This window comes from Lygodium microphyllum, chromosome 6, assembly GCF_053477565.2.
Source record: "Lygodium microphyllum isolate KBCC chromosome 6, Lygodium_microphyllum_v1.1.10, whole genome shotgun sequence".
NCBI lineage: Eukaryota > Viridiplantae > Streptophyta > Polypodiopsida > Schizaeales > Lygodiaceae > Lygodium > Lygodium microphyllum.
In genome coordinates, this window is record NC_141140.1 from 22559222 (window position 1) to 22578407 (window position 19186).

Below are 19186 nucleotides of genomic sequence, written 5' to 3' on the forward strand. Positions count from 1 at the left end.
GATAGTGTGCATCGTAAAGTGATAACAACTATGTGATGCACAAGATTTTATAATACCTACTTTGTTTTTGTTACAACTCAAGCTTATTTTTATTCTCCATCTTGTTCTTTATTTCAATGGCCTTTTGTTGCTAATACTCAGAAACTGTTCATGAACAGGTTTCCAATAGGAAACTGTTTTCTAAAGAGTTTCCAGTTTCCAAAAGCAAATTGAGTCCACACACGCCACCACCACCACCAACACCCCCACCACCACCAGCCCCACACAAGTTGCACAAGTTAGTATTGTCTTGCATGCTAAAACTCTTTCAAAATAAGCTGTCTGACATGCTAACACCCTTTCAAAAGAAAGCAAGAAGTGTTAAAAACAGACAAGTTGCACTTATTTGCTCACACTCTCAAATTGTTCAATGGCAATGGAACCCAATATACTAGACCCTTGCACTATGCATAAAAGCCACATTAAGTTGCCACCAAGGAGGGGCATAATGCTGGAGGGAATGATTCTTGTCCATGGCAGAAGGCTTACACCAAGTTTAATATACTTTCATACTTTGATCTAATCACTGTAGCTATTCGTTTTTATTACACTACCGCATTTGCAGACCAACGTTCCAAATAAGTAGAGTTTGAGCAGTGTGAAATTACAGTTCACTGGATAACTAGAATAAACAAAACTGAGGACGAAAATTGTACTGGCTACTGCAGCAACAGCAGTAGATGCTCATGAGTCATGACTATATACATCCTTAGGGGTTTTTGAATAAGTACTGATATAAAGATGTAGGATATTGCCTTTCTTGACATAGCCGCAGTTATAGCACACTCTACCCAGGTGGGGCTGCTTGGAAGGCCAAAAAGAAGAGACAAAAAATGTGCACTGGCAAACTGCATCCAATACAGGGGCAACTCCAGTGGCTGTAGAAGAAAATTGCTAATTGCCCGGGCCTATGTTACAACATTATGTACTAGACTAGAATCCAGAGCTCAGGAGTCAGGATCCCAGCATTTCTTTTCTTTACATCGAATGCTCTGACTGTCAGGTGAGCAATTCAAGCATGCTCACATTATCTGATTGAATCCACACAACGAGAACTAGTCTGGTAGACTAGAATCCCGAGCTCAGACTCAGGATCTGAGCATTCCTTTCTTTACATTAAATCCTCTGACTGTCAGGTAAGCAAGCATGCTCATTGCTCACATTATCCGATAGAATCCACACAACGATAACTAATCGTGCTGATGAAGCTCCCACATCATATCAAGGGAAAATGGTAATCCCTCAAACAGGGCTTTTCTGCTTCATGTGTTCCAAAGTTTTGAGAGACCCTGCCTTATACATCTGCCAAGTGACTCTAGTAAGAAAGTGTCACTCTCTGCTTGTGACACTTGATTTCCTGGAGAAGAAAAAGAATCTGTGAATTGCAACACTGACAAGCATGAAAAAGCACATTCTATGTGCAGTAAACATAACAGAATTGTCATTGCCCCTTGCCATTCTAAGCATTGCCCATCACTGCACTGCTTGGATGCATGATATTCTTATCGTAGCTCAACAAGAAAGGTTTCTGCCAGAAAGAAAACTCAAGTTCTTTAACTTGCATCAAATTAAAACTTTAACATTACAGAAGCGAAAACGTAACAAGATAATGTGAGAAGACGGTTTAACATTGACCCACATGCTCCTGAAACTCGGCACTTGTCAGATTGATGGAAAGATTCCTCATGAGGAGCAGAATCTGAACAGTAAAGAAGGTGTGTTAGCGAAAACGTTTAAAGAGAAGTCCCAAACCAGGTGGTTTGCATCCATTCACATCAGTGAGAGTAGGGGAAAAATTGGCAGACACTAGCATGTAGCAACTCACAAACTCTTCAAAATAGTCAGATTTAATTTAAAAACAGAAAAGGGAATCATGGCAGGATCCTGAAGTGGGCATGCCATAACGTTGGAGAGATTGAAAAGTGAACTACAGTTGAGCATTTGAGATTGAATTATCATTATGCTCTTGAAAAAGGACATAGGAAACAAAGTAACATATAAATCAGGATTTTCTCTTCTCCAGCATTTTCTAATAGCTCTGAGCATACCGTTTCTCTGTTTATGGGATCCATTTCCTTCAGTTTGTCAAGATGCCCTGTCATGCTTGGGTCAAAGACATTTCCCAGGAAATTGTAGATCTCAGCAAAGTCTGGAGAGGCTGCGATGCAAAAGAAGAGTCAGGACTTACACATCTACATACTTAAGTTTTTCCATTTAAGAAAATCCTCAAACCTGGGAGGTGAGGATCTAAGCCTGAGTCCGGCAGTTGCTGTCTCAAAGGAGAGGTTCCATCACAGCTGTGACTGCTTGGCTTTGCTACCATCTTTGAAGGATCAGTAGCTTCAGAAGTATAAAACAGAGTTAGACAGCAGCATCATAATACAGAATAAAACACAGCCACTTTCTTATGTTTGTCTTCATTATGCCCTACAAGGATCAATACCTTCAAATACAGATAGCAGAGCACATTTAAGGAGTGCACTCAACTTTCACCCTCATGTTTCAATAGCCCCTCCTCCCTCCCCCCTTCAAAAAGTGTTAGCAGGGTACATTTCACAGGTTTTAGGCTCTCTATTGGGGTTCATGGGTATAGGGTCTTTATTGGGCTAGTTATTGAGTGCCTTTATGGGCAGTTGGGCAGCTCATTTTGGGTTAGCTCAATTGTCTCTATTTATACTCCACTCTTCCATTCTTGTTCTATCGAATCACATCCACTTGGAGGGAGGGAGACTGGAGGTATTGCTAATTATCGCACGTGCCATCACCTGTGCAGTTTGTGCAGTACATCTCATGTACTGTGTTATGGATTCCATTGCCTGTTCATTCATTGTTTGAGTTCTTGTATTCTCCTTTTCACCATTCATTCTCAGTGTTCAGCATTTCTGATTGTCCCACTCCCATTGCTCATTTTCACATAGTACCCGATCTCCAGTTTCACATGGTCTCAGATGAACAGGGTCGCTGGTTTTGGTAATTCATGCTGCTGTCCGTATGTGTCAGATCTGCTACAGCTGTATTTCATGGTTCAGTTGTTTGTCACCCTCCAATACAGTTGGCTATCTCCAGCTCTAGTCATGATCATTGTGTTTTTGATCAGTGCTGCCATCGTGGTTTGAAGCTATGATTTCTCACCTCTGTGTTGACGTTTTATCCTGTAATGATCATGGCAAGCTCCTTCTAAACCTGATTAGAATACAGCTTTACAAAGGGTTTGCTTTTGTCAGTGGGTGCAGTCGTACACTACATTCTCTATGCTATTGTTTCCATTTCTATGTGCCTGATTGTACTCAGAAACAAGGGGTTTGCTCTCATTTTCTTTGCATAATTGAGTGACAATGTTTGACATAACTTCAAGGTGGTGACTCTGTTACTAGCAGGTTACTTGGCTAGCACAAATCTTCCATCTTTTGAGGCCTCCTTTAAATAGGCGAGGCAGCCCCAAACTGGCCGACCTGCCATACTGATGGCTGACTGTGGCCAAAGTCGGCCAACCGCCCATAATGGGCTGACTGATGTCATTGCAGCCACCAGCCCCAAACTGGATCGTCAACCTCCACACATGTTAGCACACAAACCGGGGTAGCATAAAAACTGAAATGCACACTAATGCAGTGGCTGGGAATAGTCAAAGCTCATCCATCTCTGTCAAACTCTGATGAAGCTCACATGACACAACCAAGAGATGATCAGCATGAAATACAAAAAGGCTAATGAATACTAGCAATCAACTCCGCTATGCTCTTTTGTCCACTCTACCTATGAGAAGAGTGGCATGGGAGTCGTTATCATAAGCTATTCAACAATGTGAAAGAAAGTACCCCGAAGATCTTGTATCTTCATGGTGGGTGTGTTTCCGCAACCCAATCTAGTGCCCCTAGGTTCACTATCATAGTTTTAGCTATACCACGAAAGACCATCTCAAGATCTCTCCCCCACCTCATGCCTCCCCCGGGGGGAGGGGGAAAGGAATAAAAGAAAAGTTGACAATACTCATCTCTTTACAGCATAGTTGAGGGAAACATGGAATTAGAAACACAAATGTCAAATTTCAAGGAGGGAGAAACAGAAACACCATACTCAAAATCAAAGCTTTCTAATATCCAAGTTTTAAAAGAGTTCTACAAAAGGCGTAAACTGGCTCTGCAAGTTTCCGTATACTTTATGATGAAGTCTCATCTATTAGTAGATTAGTCAGTTCACGTGTGAGTCTATGCATTTTTTGTGGACTTGGCACATTTTCTAGTCATAAAGTGATCAATCTTTATTTGGGTGCCTGATTACTTTATTCATTATTTCAACCTATCTTTTTGGTAGCGCCAAATGCTAGCTAACTTTTCCTAACTGTTGGCATATTTCTTGGCATGGACTCTCTCCTCCTCAGTAATTTATCACTCCACATACTTTCACAATAGGTCCTAATGGAGACAAAAAGTCGATACCAATGCCCACTTAATTGGTGACTCAATATTGTGTTCAACTATCTCATATCATGATATATGGATTCCACTTTCCGAGCATTCTTCCAAGTTCTCTCTTTGCAGTGTTTCTTTTCTCTTTCTCCGCTCTTGTGTTGTGTAGTATATCACAACAATTTCACATGCTTCCAAAATTGCACCCACTTTTGACAAGGTATCAAACATTTGTGTTCCTGATATTGGTGTTGTTTTCTATTGTCGCAAAGTCAGCCCTCATACAACTGCCTTGCTGATCAGCCTCTTCCTAACTATTGCTCCCCAAGCAACCTATCAAAGATTCGTGTTCCTGATATTGGTGTTGTTTTCTATTGTCGCAAAGTCTGCCCTCATACAACTGCCTTGCTGATCAGCCTCTTCCTAACTATTGCTCCCCAAGCAACCTATTCTTGGACACTCTTGGCAATGCAGTCTCTGCTATATTCTAGCTATACTCTCTCTTTTTTTTTCGTAAAAGCTATATACTCTCTCTCTCTCTCTCTCTCTCTCTCTCTCTCTCTCTCTCTCTCTCTCTCTGTGTGCTTTATCCTCTCATTCTATCCTCTCCAAATGGTAAGGAGGTTCGCTGGTGCCTATGCGCATACAAGGTGTGGGGGGTCCTCAAAACAATATGCTTACTCTGCAATCAATGCATACACCTCCGAATTCCTTAACGCTACTTGTGACTACTAATGCAAAGAGGACCACCTGGCAAAAGAGGGGAGAGAAGTCCAAGAAGGGAAAGTGAAGTCCCGAGGGAAGAGGGAAAATGCTACAGAAAAGTCAAACAAAGAAGTGTGGATGCAAGCAATTTGAAGATAGAGATACTGGTCTAAGTCCAAAGAGAAGTGAGAGCCAAAGAGGTCTCGAAGACAAGAGGCTAGAGATAGGAAGTCTGGAGGAAGGAGGAAAGAGGAGAGAGAAAGCAAAATCTGGAAAGGAGGGAAGAGAGAGAAGTCCGAAGACAAGGATGCTAATGTGAGATGGTGATGCCTGGTGTGGAGGCTTCATACAATGGTTGCCTCCCCTCTCTTTTTAAAGCTGAAGAGGGGAAGGCAAAAGATCTTCATATAATATCTGGAGACCTTGGGGTAGGGGGGTGAGATATTCTTATAGACATGTTGCCCAAAAAATCTCTAGGTTGAGCTGCTTACAAGTCGGGTCCACTCGTATCAGAAAGTCTCCAGACAAAAAGTTTGGTGCAAAAACTCACTAGTCGCATTAGAAGTCTATAGAAAAAAAGTTTGGTGGAAAAATCTCTAGCAAGGTGGTCCTAGAGGCAGGTCCACCTCAATCTTCACAAGGTCCAAGAATCTCCCGAAAAGGTCCAACCTTGAAAAAAGTTCTAAAAATCTCCCCAGAGAAATTCCCTTGCACTTCAATTCACCTTACTTGAAACACCTTGTTTTTAATGGTTATATGGGGTAGTTGCTGGAGTACTTCTTGTCAGACTTCCCCTCAAGAGGCAGTCACTCCTTTGAGCAATTGATTAGCAATGTGCAAAGGGTTGCTCAACAATAAGCATTCACCATGCCTCCGTTTGCAGATGGCATTGGCAAGCAGCAAAGGAATTACTAACTTTCATTCGTTCATTGCTTCTTGAGTCCCCTGACAATGCATTTTTGCTTCCGTTAACTACAAGATTGGTTGACCTTATTCAGCAATTTCACTTGAAATCATATCAACAGTCTAAACTGAAAACTTGCAAAATGCCTACTGTCAGACCCATAAATCTTGGAGAGTTTGCACCCTTTCCCTGCCCAAGAGAACATGGTTAAGACTCCAGCATCCAAAGGGCCACATGGTTAGAGATCTGCAAACCATTGCAACATGTCTCAAAACTATTTTCTAGATCTTCTTGGCTCAGCTCAAACCCCCTTTGAGTAGATTTTTTATGCCCGCTCAGCTTCTTATGCTTTGGTCAAGGACCAAGCTTCACCTGACATCTATGTTCCCTTACAACATGACGATCATGAGGATGAGTTTATGGATATACTATATGTTGCCTTAGAGAGTGACAACTGTGAGGATGAGGTTATGGATATACTATTGCATTTACAAATGGATAAAACTCCCGAATGAGATAGCCACACTAATGAGTTCTTTGACACCTATCCTACTCATTTGCTAAAACCCTCGACTACCATGTGTCAACAGGTTTGGGAAACAAGAGTTATGCCAGCATCATGGAAAGAGAGTTATCGAATTGATCTTGAAAGTGCCTTCTCCGTCTCTGTCAATGTTGAAACATTGGAGACTCATCTCCCTAATCTTCTTGCGGGTCATGTTAAATGGTGGTATCATTGGCGCCCTACCCCTTGCACACTCAATCAAACAGGGCTACCCATTGAGCCCTTTGTTTTCTGCTTTGGCAGCCCATCTAGTACTTACCATCTGATCCCATATAGTGGCCATTGGGCAATTGTTTGGTTTGTCCCTTCCTTTTGGACAGCATTTTGTTGTTCAGTCATTAGTAGATGACACAACGATGATCCTCAATGCAAAAAGGGATAATCTTCGTAAGGCATTGGATGTTTGGAATCTTTTGGGCCATGCTTCCAACCTCCATGTTAATGCTACAAAACCCTCCCTTATCAGCTGCATTGAATCTGATCTTCAGTCCTTGGGATGGGAAGGGGTGGTAGTACCGGTGGCAATGTTGTCAGAATCTAGAGTATCCCTTGGGTGTTGATGATCAGCCAAGACATTTATAGGAATGGATCTTGCAAAAGTTAAAGGCTAAATTTATTTATTGGAGATGTTGCACATGTCAAGGCCAAAGTCATCAGGGGTGTAGGGTCAAATGGAGCCAAACATGTCAACAATTCAATCATTTTGCATGGGTTTCGATAGGCTTGATGTATAAAATATCTCTTTTGGCAACCCCTTGCTCCCTCCCTCCCTCTGATGAGTAATTGGATCCACCTCTCTCTTAGTGGGAATCCAATTCAATCAGAGGGAGGGAGCAAGGATCTTCTCTTGGTTGGACATATTTTATAAAGATAACAAGGCTTATGAAAAGGAGGGTCTACTAGGTAATGTTCCAGGAACCACTTTATCAAATCACGCACCAGTACAATCAAAGCAGCCAAAAACATCAAAAACATTTAGAAACGAAACATCAGAAACACGTTTCATAAGTTTCTTTCAAGAAGGGGTAAAATAAAAAATGCGGGTTTTTTTATATAGGGGTTTTTAATAGATTTGACTAGGGAAAGAGGTTCTAAACCTCTATGGAACTCTCTCTTAAACAAAGCATGGCCAATTGAGCTTGAGTGATAATAGAGACAATTGAGAATAATACACTATACGTTACATATTAACTTGTCACTTATATCAAAGTTAGTCTTTGGACAGCTATAGTATGGTTTAGAACTCAAACATTATGATTCACATGTATCATACAAAGAAAATTGAAACTAACATGTAAATAGCCTATCTACATTATGGACTGAGTCAAGTTGCAACATCATGATTCTCATTTAAAAACAAATTGACACAATGTCAAAATCAAGAATGAATCATAATATATCATAAATAACTCATAAATGAGACTAAAGTTGTATAATATTCAACTCTCAAGACAAGAATAGATACTAGATTGACAAAGTCCAGTAACTAAACAAAATCACAAAAAAATCAATCTCTCGTCCAAAATCTTGAGCCCTCATGAGTCATTACACATCATCATCATCATGTTTAACATTGCCTAATAGTTTTTGTCACCCAAAAAAAAAAAGGGTTTTGCCCACGTTTTTTACTCTTAGAAACTTTTCGTACTTTAAGAAATGTTCCATAGGTTTCAAATTCAAAGAAACGTGTTTCTTAGCTGCTATGAGTATAGTTGATTCTTATGGAGGGAGCCACAACAACAATAACCAGCATTAGAATTCCTTTATACTTGTATCATGACAAGGAATTGAGGGAGGATATTACTAGGATTTGGAGGGCCAAGTCATTTTCAATGGATAGGGCAGCTAGGGACTTGGATGAGATTTTGCAAGAGGTGAGCTCCTTTCTTAAAAAGAAGGCTACGAGCAAGAGGGAAAGTCTATTAGAGAGAGAGAGAGGGCTGCTAGACCCTCATTGGCAGCACTTTTATTGGAAGAACATCTAAAATCCTGGCCAAAATGATCAGCCTTAAGACTATTTCTCTTGATGTGAGACCTCATTCATCCTACCTAGACTAGTTTTGTTCGGGAGCGCAGCATCCTTGACAATATTTGCAGTTTCTGGCAATCCACAGCTCGTGCACCATCTAGGGGACAAAATCTCACTGTTTTGCTTCTTGATTTTGAGAAGGCATATAACTAAGGCTCTATCAGAGCGTTGCAATGGTCGCTCCTTTTCATTTAGTGGAGTGGCAAGGGGAAGCTCGCTTATTTGCATCATATTGCATGAGAATGCTCCTAGCCAATCTAAGAGGGCGAAGTCATCTAGGGGCTAGGGACTAGTTGGTTGAGTGGGTGCAAAAGTGCTGTAGTAACTGAAACCGGTCTATGACTCACATAAAGCGGTAGTTCCTTCAATTAATACCTCATCTTTTCACACACACACACACAAACACAGACCTTACTCCCTCGCTTAACATCAAATTGGCCCTGAAGACCGGCAACCCTCTCGGTATTTCTTTATCAATTAAAAGATGGAAAGTTACAAAAATGAAATGTTCCAAAATACATAACCTGTGAACAATTGGTTTTCATCTTTTCTGAGTAAATCCCAACTACATAAGGACAGTACCACATGACTAGAACAACATCCCTTTTAGAAAAGCATTTTCTGTGACCATAACTCAATAATTCATGTGCAGAATTGCAGTCTGCAGAACTCTATATTTATTGTTTTTACTGTCCAGCATATCCAGAACAACATCCCCTTTAGGAAAGCATTTTCTGTGACCATGACTCAAAGATTCATGTGCAAAATTGCAGTCTACAAAACCCTGTATTTATTGTTCTTACTGTCCAGCATACCCAGAACAACATCCCTTTTACCCTGCAATCATTCCAGCAATAAAACAGTCCCACAAACAGCACTAAATCAGAGTTGAAAAACCATGTTCCTATGTGGCATGGTCATCACTTTCTTTAGTTCTTGCATTGGAGAAGCCAACAGCTGCTCCTGAACCTGGACAGTGAAGGACAGAGAGGCTCTTGCCTCAACAGAAGTGCAAAGAAAACACAAAACTGTACCTTCGATGAAATCACCCCATCATACAAAGCATTTCCATTGAAAATAGAGAGAGAGTTGACCAAAGGGAGCAAGCTCTATCTCCGTACATGAGTCAGAGACAAAGAAGTACTCTCCATAGCTGATGTACTTGCAGCAATCTGCCCTCGGCTCCTCAAAACTTCACTCTTAAATCTGCCCCTCATGCATATTACGTTTTTTTTTAATGCTCTCTCTTTTGGAAATTTGTGTCATATGGCATACATGTAACAATTTTCCCGTTTAAACCTTCCGGTCTAAAATTCTCCATGATCGGTGCAAAATTTGACCTCAGCACAGACTAGAGAATTAATCTTTGTGCAAAAACGAAAATAATGACGGGAACAGATTCTGGGGTCCAAAAATAGTAACTCCCTAAATTTTAGGGATGGTGACCCTTGCATTTCTCAAGTTGTTCTGAGCAACTTTTATCATTGCAACCACATCCAAAAGTGTAATGTGGCTCAGTTACGGTGACTTTTATTCCATGAGCATTCTCACATATGCATCTTCTGTCTTGGCCAGGCTCATTGTCCTGCACCATCTCCAGTGGTTGAGCACACAGTCCCAAACCACTGGCATTCTATTCTTCAGTGCCCATTCAATATGGAACCGATCCTAAGGCTCAAATAAACCATTAATCTAATTTGTCCCAATGGTTGCCTCTTCTGACCATGAAAAGATCCCGGCTTATTCCAAGAGAACTCTAGGGGTAAAAAGCAACAGCAACTAAAAAAAATAAAAATAAAATATTTATATAAGTAAATAAGGAAAGCAGCTGCAAAAAGTATCACCACCTGGTGACATACCTCCCTCTTGAAAGTTGCAAGCAACCTCAATTGCATGCCACACATGCTAACGGATGACACAAGACGATAACAAGATTCTCCATGTTATTAGTGTCATCGCATGTATCACTTACTAACAGATGACACGGGACGATGGTAAGAGTTTCCCCAGTACCATTTGTGTCATTGCAAGTTCAAGTCTCACATAGGTGGAGGATCACATCCCATATCCAACTATGATTACTAGGAGCCTTTCTAATATACATGTTTCTGGATGCAACACAGGGCGATAGCACGTATCCCTGAACTATTAGTGTCATAACATGTATAATCATTCAACTGAAGTGTAACAAATACAACTTCAAAACACTAAGATTTCATTCAATGATACACATGTTAATACTAAGTGTAAACCATACATTGTGCATTATTCAATGAGATATAGTATTCAAATGTACAATAGAGAATGTACATTGCTTCAAAAAGCATTCTAAGTCACGGTAGATTCCAATAAGAACGCTTCTCGGTAAAGTTGCAATAGCTGAGGCGAATATGCCAATTCAACCTCTACCATCCATTTGGCATCCATTGGTGAATAGTTCTTGAACTTCACCAAAAATCTTCTTATAACTCTACCTTTTACTTTTCTATCCTTATGTGCTAGGATCTGCTCAAGAACTAGAATCTCATCTAATTCCTCTACTTCAGGTTGTTCCTCTTGAACTATATCTTCTGGCACTTCACCAATAAAAGACCTCAATAGGCTCACATGGAATGTATTATGAATTTTTCAATTCTCTGGCAATTTCAGCCTATATACCACGTCATTGATCTTCTCTTAAACTTAAAAAGGGCCATAGTAACGCATACTTGGCTTTAGAAACAAGCGTTCCTTGCCCTTCTGTTTTCTCAAACGTGCCTTTTCAAAACACAGTAAGACCCAGTCATCCTTTTTGAATAAGAGTTCCCGAGGATGACTATCAGCAGCTCTTTTCTGTTTAGCTTGTGACTTTTCTAAGGCATACTTGACCTTTTTATATGCTTCTTTCCAATCTTTTACATAACAATCTGCTTCAAAAATGTTATCTTTTGTCTCCAAAATGGGAGGCAATTTCTTTCCACCTTCCACAATCTCAAAAGGTGATTTGCCAATAGATGAGTGCACTGTATTATTGTATGCATACTCAACCAATGGCAAGTAGAGAAGTCTTATGATCTGAAATATAGCACTTCAATAGATCTAAAACAGTCGAATTTGCTTCTTCCGACTATCCATCAGTTTGTGGATAGAAAGAATATGAAAATTTCAGTGTAGTGCCCATGTTTTCAAACAATGTTTTCCAAAACAAGCTAGTCATTCTTGGGTCCCTATCACTGACAATTAACCATGGCATTCCATGGTACTTGAAGATATTATGCATAAATATCTTTACCATGTGTTCTGACTTAACCTTTTTCCTTACAAGAATGAAATGTGCATATTTGCTCAATCTGCAAATGATAATCCAAATTCCATCATTCCCTAAAGAAGTTCTTGGAAGATCAAAAATGAAATCCATGGCAATACTTTCCCATGGCCTTTATGGAATAGGCAGTGGTTGCAATAACCCTAGTGCCTTCTATCTATCAAATTTGACCTTTTGGCATACAAGGCAAGATCTGGCATATGCATCAACATTAGATCTCAAGGCTGGCCAATAGAAGAAAGTCTCTACCACTTTGACTGTAGCATCAATACCACGATGTCCTGCATACGGTGGAGCATGACTTTCTAATAAAACTTTTGGCCTTAGCTGTTTTGTAACACATAGTCTTCCATGCATCATGATAAAGCCTTCTCTGAACACATAATGATCATGATGTTGGCATTGATCAACTGTTCATAGATTTCAGAGAAATCTTCGTCATCAGCATACTGCTCTTTAATATCATCCAATTCATGGTAATAAGAAATTGAAACAGCTGATACCTGTGGTTTGCGAGATAAAGTATCTGCAAATACATTCTTCTTGCCTTCCACATGCACTATCTGAAAATGAAACATAGATAGGAAATTTGCCCAATGCATGTGTTTCTCTGACAATTTAGCCTGTGTGAGAAAGTATCCAAGCATTTGATGTTCCGTTTGCACTACAAAATCAGCACTAAGCAAATAGTGCTTCCAACTAGAAAGTACATGGATCACAGCCAAAAACTCTTTCTCATAAATTAGGTAAGTCCTTTCAATGACAGAAAGTACTCTACTCTCGTATGCCACAACTCGGCCATTCTACATTAATACAGCACCAATGTTGTTTCCACATGCATCACACTGCACTACAAATGACTTAGACAGATCTGGCAAAATAAGTACTAGATCTGTAGTCATTTTCCCCTTCAAACATTTAAATGCCGATTTCTCTTTGTTAGTCCATTGCCATTTGGCATCCTTCTTTTCAAGCGCATGTAAAGGAGAAGCAATCTCTACAAAGTGTCTTACAAATCTTCCGTAGTAAGAGCATAGGCCAAGGAAACTGCGGATATCATGAACGGTTTTCAAGTCTGGCCAAGAGACAATTGCTTCTATCTTTGCAGGATCCATCTTCACACCATCTTTAGAAACTATGTGTCCAAGGAAGTGAATCTCTTCCAAAAAGAATTCACTCTTTTTGCCATTAATGAGCACTCAGTAACCTGTAATGCTTAAGCTCATTAAAGACTGTAACTAAGTGTTTTCTATGCTCCTCTTCAATCTTTGAAAAGATAATCATTTCATCAAAGAATGTGCCAACGAAGCTTCAATAAGGGCAGAAAATTCTATCCACCATCCTGTTAAACGTGACAGGAGCATTGGTCAATCCAAACGGCATGACTAAAAATTCATAGAGACCAAATGTCGTTCTAAAAGCACACTTATGGATATCCTTTGGTCTGATTCTGATATGATGGTACCCACTTTTCAAATCTATCCTGCTAAACGTTCTTACTCCCTGTAATCGATCAAAAATGTCATCTATCCTCGAAATCGGAAACATATTCTTGATCCTGTTCTTATTCAAGGCTCTGTAGTCAATACACATTCGCCAAGAGCCGTCCTTTTTCTGAACTAGCAACATAGGTGAACAAACGGAGAACTACTGGGCTGAATTTGTCCCTTCTCTAAAAGCTCATTAACTTGTGTCATAATCTCTTTCTGCTACTGGACTGCACTGACCTTGTACGGTGACCTATTGGGCGGACTAGTCCCTGGAATAAGATCTATGGTATGATCTTCAGGCCTCTCAAGGGTAACTCTCCTGGTAACGAATCTGAGAAACAGTCACTGAATTTATCCAAGAAAGCCCTTCTACTTTCATCTAGTACAGACACATTACTGTCAACTTCATTAACTTGCTTTACAAAAACCAAGTGTGCAGAAATATGATTTTTCATTACAGAAGTAATTGCAGAAGCAAAAACAACTGGGACAAACTCTCCTTTAAGCTTCACATCTAACACATAAGTCTTGTCCCTATGTACAAGAGTAATCGTTCTATTGTAAGTATCCAAGATAGCATGCTTCCTATGGCACCATGGAATACCCAACAGAACATCACAGCCCTCTAAAGGCATAATATGGAACTCCTCTGTGTCCACATAGCTCTGAATATGCATACGGAGTTTGCCAAGAATGGGGGTGACAGGTTCAGTATGTCCTGGGCATGCCCAATCAGCCTGTCCAACTAATCCCATTTCCTCGGGACGTATACCCAACGTAGTTGCCAATGCCGGTGAGATAAAGTTTGCATGAGCTCCAGGATCAAAGAAAATAAGCATTGTGGAATCTTTGATCTTTTCCCAAGCTCTACACAATTCTGTAGCATCATCAACTAGTTGATCTCCCGCCATATCAGGCACTAAGCCAATGCTGAGATTCTTTTTACTTGGCGCATTTTTATCCTCTGTATCTTTAGAAGATTGTTGTGGGCACTTAGAAGCAATATGGCCTTTTTATTCACATATAAAGCATTTCCCAACCATCATTAAAGCCTTTCTTTCTTCAAATGATTTGCCAAAAAGTGGTGTCTTCTGTCCTTTGCCCTATTTAAAAGAAGTCTGAGGTTGCTACTGAAATCTTTTCTTCCAAAAAGACTTCTTTGTAAAGCTAGTCTTTTCTAGAAATTGCTTCTTCTTCTTGCCAGGATCCTACTTAAACTGAGAATCCTTCTTTTCAGTGCCTTTAAAGCTGTCAGCTTTTCCTTTCAGCAATGCATTTGCCACACCAAAATTTTCAATTAACTATACCATATTTGTAACCCTAGTCTTGGTACAATAATCCCTGATGGCTTTGGGCAAACCGCAACAGTGCTTTTCAATTTGTTCTGACAAGGACACTGTCCTGTAAGAACTCACGCACAAAAGTGCTTCCCAAAATTTCTTATTGTACTCTTCTAAATTTGCACAATTTTCCGTGTCCAATTTATGCCATGCAGTCATGACATCTACTTCAAACATGTTAGTTAACCATGAGGCTGCAAACAACTGTGTGAAATGGACCCAAGTGGCACGTGCATATCCTTGCATCAACAATATGTTCCGCCACAACAAAGCATTACCTTTCAAAAAAGTTGCAGCCTTCCGCACCTTAGAATCTTAGTAAAATTCCCTCCAATGTAAGCTGCATCAAATTGCTATAAAAATGTCAAAGCTTTCAGCTTATCTTGCATACCACTGAAGGTTTTAAACTTTAATGCTTGACCACCCTCTTTATAGTCTTTAAGCTTTGCACTTTTTGGTGCCAAATGTCATAGACAAGTGGCTATAAAAAGGGCAGTCTCTTAGGCGCATTATCAGCATTTATTTCACATGTCTTAGCTGCCATATGCCCACTAGGCTGAAAAAAACCAGCTGCTGCATTTTGTACTCCAAGCATCAAATAAGGACTCTACAAAGTCTGATAACCGGGTTGTAGACCAATATTAGCATAAAGTGGGTTCGCTGCCTCAATAGGCATCATTCCTGGTGGCCCTCTAGGCAAGTATCCCTAAAAACCCATGGGTAATCCAGCCATTGCTTGAAAAACTGACCCACCACCAAAGTAACCAAGATAAGAGCAAACTGAGAAGGAATAATCTGTTGTACCACTTGTGCATTACTACCTTGACCGTTCACTCCCCAACCCCAATCCTGTGCTTGTGCTTCTTGTTGCACTAGACCTGTCTCCATGTTTGGTGTCTTTTCCACATGCTCACGCACATTAGAGGTTTGCCTTTTTTAGCACTCCATGGTATGATGTGATGACTCATCCTAAGAATCCTCATTATGTAACTTCAAAAATTTTTGCATCCAAGGATTCTTTACAAGTTGTTGAAAAGAGCCAACCATACTAAGGAGTTGTGCATACATAACCTGTGAACAATTGGTTTTCATCTTTTCTGAGTAAATCCCAACTGCATAAGGACAATACAACATGACTAGAACAACATCCCTTTTAGAAAAGCATTTTCTGTGACCATAACTCAATAATTCATGTGCAGAATTGCAGTCTACAGAACTCTGTATTTACTGTTTTTACTGTCCAGCATATCCAGAACAACATCCCTTTTAGGAAAGCATTTTCTGTGACCATAACTCAATAAATCATGTGCAAAATTACAGCTTGCAGAACTCTGTATTTACTGTTTTTATTGTCCAGCATATCCAGAACAACATCCCTTTTCTTGGCATCATTCCAACAGTAAAACAGTCCCACAAACAGCACTAAATCAGAGCTAAAAAACCGTGTTCCTATGTGGCATGGTCATCACTTTCTTTAGTTGATGCATTGGGGAAGCCAACAGCTGCTCCTGAACCTGGACAGTGAGGCTCTTGCCTCAACAGAAGTGCAAAGAAAACACAGAACTATACCTTTGATGGAATCAGCCCATCATACAAAGCATTTCCTCTGAAAATAGAGAGAGAGTTGACCAGAGGGAGCAAGCTCTACCTCCGTACATGAGTCAAAAACGAATAAATACTCTCCATAGCTGATGTACTTGCAGCAATCTGCCCTCAGCTCCTCAAAACTTCACTCTCAAATCTGTCTCTCATGCTTATTACGTTTTTATTTAATGCATTCTCTCTCTCTTTTGGGAATTTGTGCCACATGGCATACATGTAACAATTTTTCCGTTTAAACCTTCCGGTCTAAAATTCTCCATGATCAGTGCAAAATTTGACCTCGACATAGACCAAAGAATTAATCCTCGTGCAAAAACGAAGATAATGACGCAAACAGATTCTGGAGTAACTCTCTAAATTTTAGGGATGGTGACCCCTGCATTCCTCGAGTTTTTTTGAGCAACTTTTATCATTGCAACCACATCAAAAAGTGTAATGTGGGTCAGTTACGATGACTTTTATTCTGTGAGCATTCTCACATGTGCATCTTCTGTCTTGGCCAAGCTCATTGTCCTACACCATCTCCAGTGGCTGAGCACACAATCCCAAACCATTGGCATTCTATTATTAAGTGCCCATTCAATATGGAATCGGTCCTAAGACTCAAACAAACCATTAGTCTAATTTGTCCCATGGTTGTCTCTTCTAGCTATGCAAAGATCCTGGCTTATTCCAAGAGAACTCTAGGGGTAAAAAGCAACAGCAACTAAAGAAAAGAAAAATAAAATATTTGTATAAGTAAATAAGGAAAGCAACTACAAAAACTATCACCCCCTGGTGACATAACCCATTGTTTTACCATGAAGTCTCCACGGTTAGTTGAAAGGCACCCCACTAATACTTTTGCTCGTGTGAGGACATCAAGCACTCTATCTTCATTGTACTTGAGTGAGTTGAACTCTTGCGTGATGTAATCTTCTCGATTTCTAGGATGGTAAGCCTTAAGAAACTCAACCTTGAGGGATACACACATCACACAAGGATTCTACAAAAATTGGCTATACCACTTATCCGCAGCATTCTCTAGGATAGAAGGGAAGAGTATGAGAAAAGCATCCTCCCTACCTACCCCTCTACTCTGGCATAAACTGCAGAATTGGTGGACATGGTCTTCAAAATCTTTAGTCCCTAGCCCCTTAGAAGGCAAGCAGCTTTATATTTTTTTCTTCCTAGTGCCATTTGAAGAGGCTTAGAGGCATCACGGGCATCAATTCATGCCTCCAGAAGCTGCCAGCTTCCACACCCATGCTAATCATTTTGATCTTACTTATGTTTTGGTGTGAGATAGAGCTTCTCAAGACTTGATGCCAAAAATTAGCAACTTGCACAACCAAGTCCCATCACGATCTCCAAATTGCAAGGGGTTCGTCCGCGCCGATGCACATACAAGGTGCGAGGAGTTCCTCAAAGCAGTATGCTCACTTTGCAACCAATGCATAAGGGTCTGACATCTACAAAGCCACCACAACTGTAGGCAATCCAAGCTCTAAGCCACAACAATTGTAGGCAATCTGGCGTGCCCCTTGAATGTGTGTGTGTGTGTGTGTGTGTGTGTGTGTGTGTGTGTGTGTGTGTGTGTGAATCTAGCCTAGAGTTACTGGCAAAATGGAAATGAAAACATGTAAATCAATAAATTGCTGAAAGGCTTTTCTATTTGTGAAAACAGGAGCGACTAACTATATTGCTCAGAAGAATTTTACAAAGAAGTACATATGCTAAATAGTCTAGCTGGAGCTATCTAATTTGTTAAAAGGTATGACATTGAATAGGTAATAATCGCAATCTACCAACCCATCACATTGGCCCTAAAGAAAGCCTTATAAGACATTGAAGACAAGTTACCGGGCATATTCGCGCTTTGGCTGTTTGAGCTTTCCACATGGTGCATCCAGGAAGATGACGCTGGAGAAATCAGAACAGGAGCAACCAAGCTTCTACAGGAGTTGGCCAGCATTGGGTGGCCAGGATTGGATGAAACCACTGAAATGGTACTTGTAACAGGATGGGAAAGATGTGAAGGAGCTGTAAATGAGGAATTTTTCCTGTAAATGTTGTGATAAAAACATGTGCAGGCCAGATATTGGAAGACAAAAATCATTAGTAAATTTACCGATCTTGGAAGCCTTCTGTGGATATGGCTGAGCAGATTTCCTCTTTGGGCGAGGAGGAGGGACATGCTCTCCTGTTCCATTTTTCTGGACTTTCAGAAAGTACTTCTGTGCATGGCTCCGTATCTAAATGTCAAGTATTGGTAAGTTCTAGCATGTAAAAACTGTTATGCAAACTAATAAACATATTTATGGGGGAACAAAACCTTGTCTCTTCACATAAGGAATAAAACAGGTAAACACAATGATTGCACACCTAAAATACTAGCAGACATGCTTACATTCACTCAAAATAGGTTTTATAACAACACTTGTTTGCAAATCTTACAAAAGACAAGGAGTGCATTGACAACCATGGGATACTTAAGATACTGGTCAGCACGTGCTAAGAAACAATAACTTTGAAAGAAATGATCCTTCCACAACAGAAGCTTTCATCATCTCACATGCCAAGAATCTTTCCTTCATTGCAAAAGACATGACCAAACATCATCTCACATGCCAAGAATATTTCCTTCATTCCGATATGGAAGGCACTTGTTACCATACTCTGCTTGAGAAAGCAACCACATCATCTAGCAGGAAACCGCATCAATTGTCAAGGAACAGCTTATGGCATTAATCACCTACTTATTCTTTGAAAAGCTAGGGTCTAACTTGAAGATTGGGTTGGTTAATTTCACAAAAGAGG

At 40.2% G+C, this 19186-nt stretch overlaps 1 protein-coding gene across 2 annotated transcripts in view; it reads right to left on the reverse strand.

The window, feature by feature from the left end:
- Positions 1-433: 433 nt before the first annotated feature.
- Positions 434-19186, reverse strand: part of LOC148034374 (protein REVEILLE 8-like) — a 61611-nt gene continuing 42858 nt past the window's right edge. Inside the window, exons 3-9 of one of the 2 annotated variants that reach the window (XM_087679321.1) lie at positions 18498-18621; positions 18230-18409; positions 2272-2379; positions 2088-2197; positions 1679-1738; positions 1495-1567; positions 434-1396 (exon numbers count right to left, since the gene is read on the reverse strand). In XM_087679321.1, the coding sequence (XP_087535447.1) occupies positions 1499-1567; positions 1679-1738; positions 2088-2197; positions 2272-2379; positions 18230-18409; positions 18498-18621 (651 nt within the window). In that variant the 3' untranslated portion in view covers positions 434-1396; positions 1495-1498. Of the gene's footprint in view, positions 1568-1678; positions 1739-2087; positions 2198-2271; positions 2380-18229; positions 18410-18497; positions 18622-19186 lie in introns of both variants that reach the window. The other variant, XM_087679320.1, reaches the window with a different exon arrangement.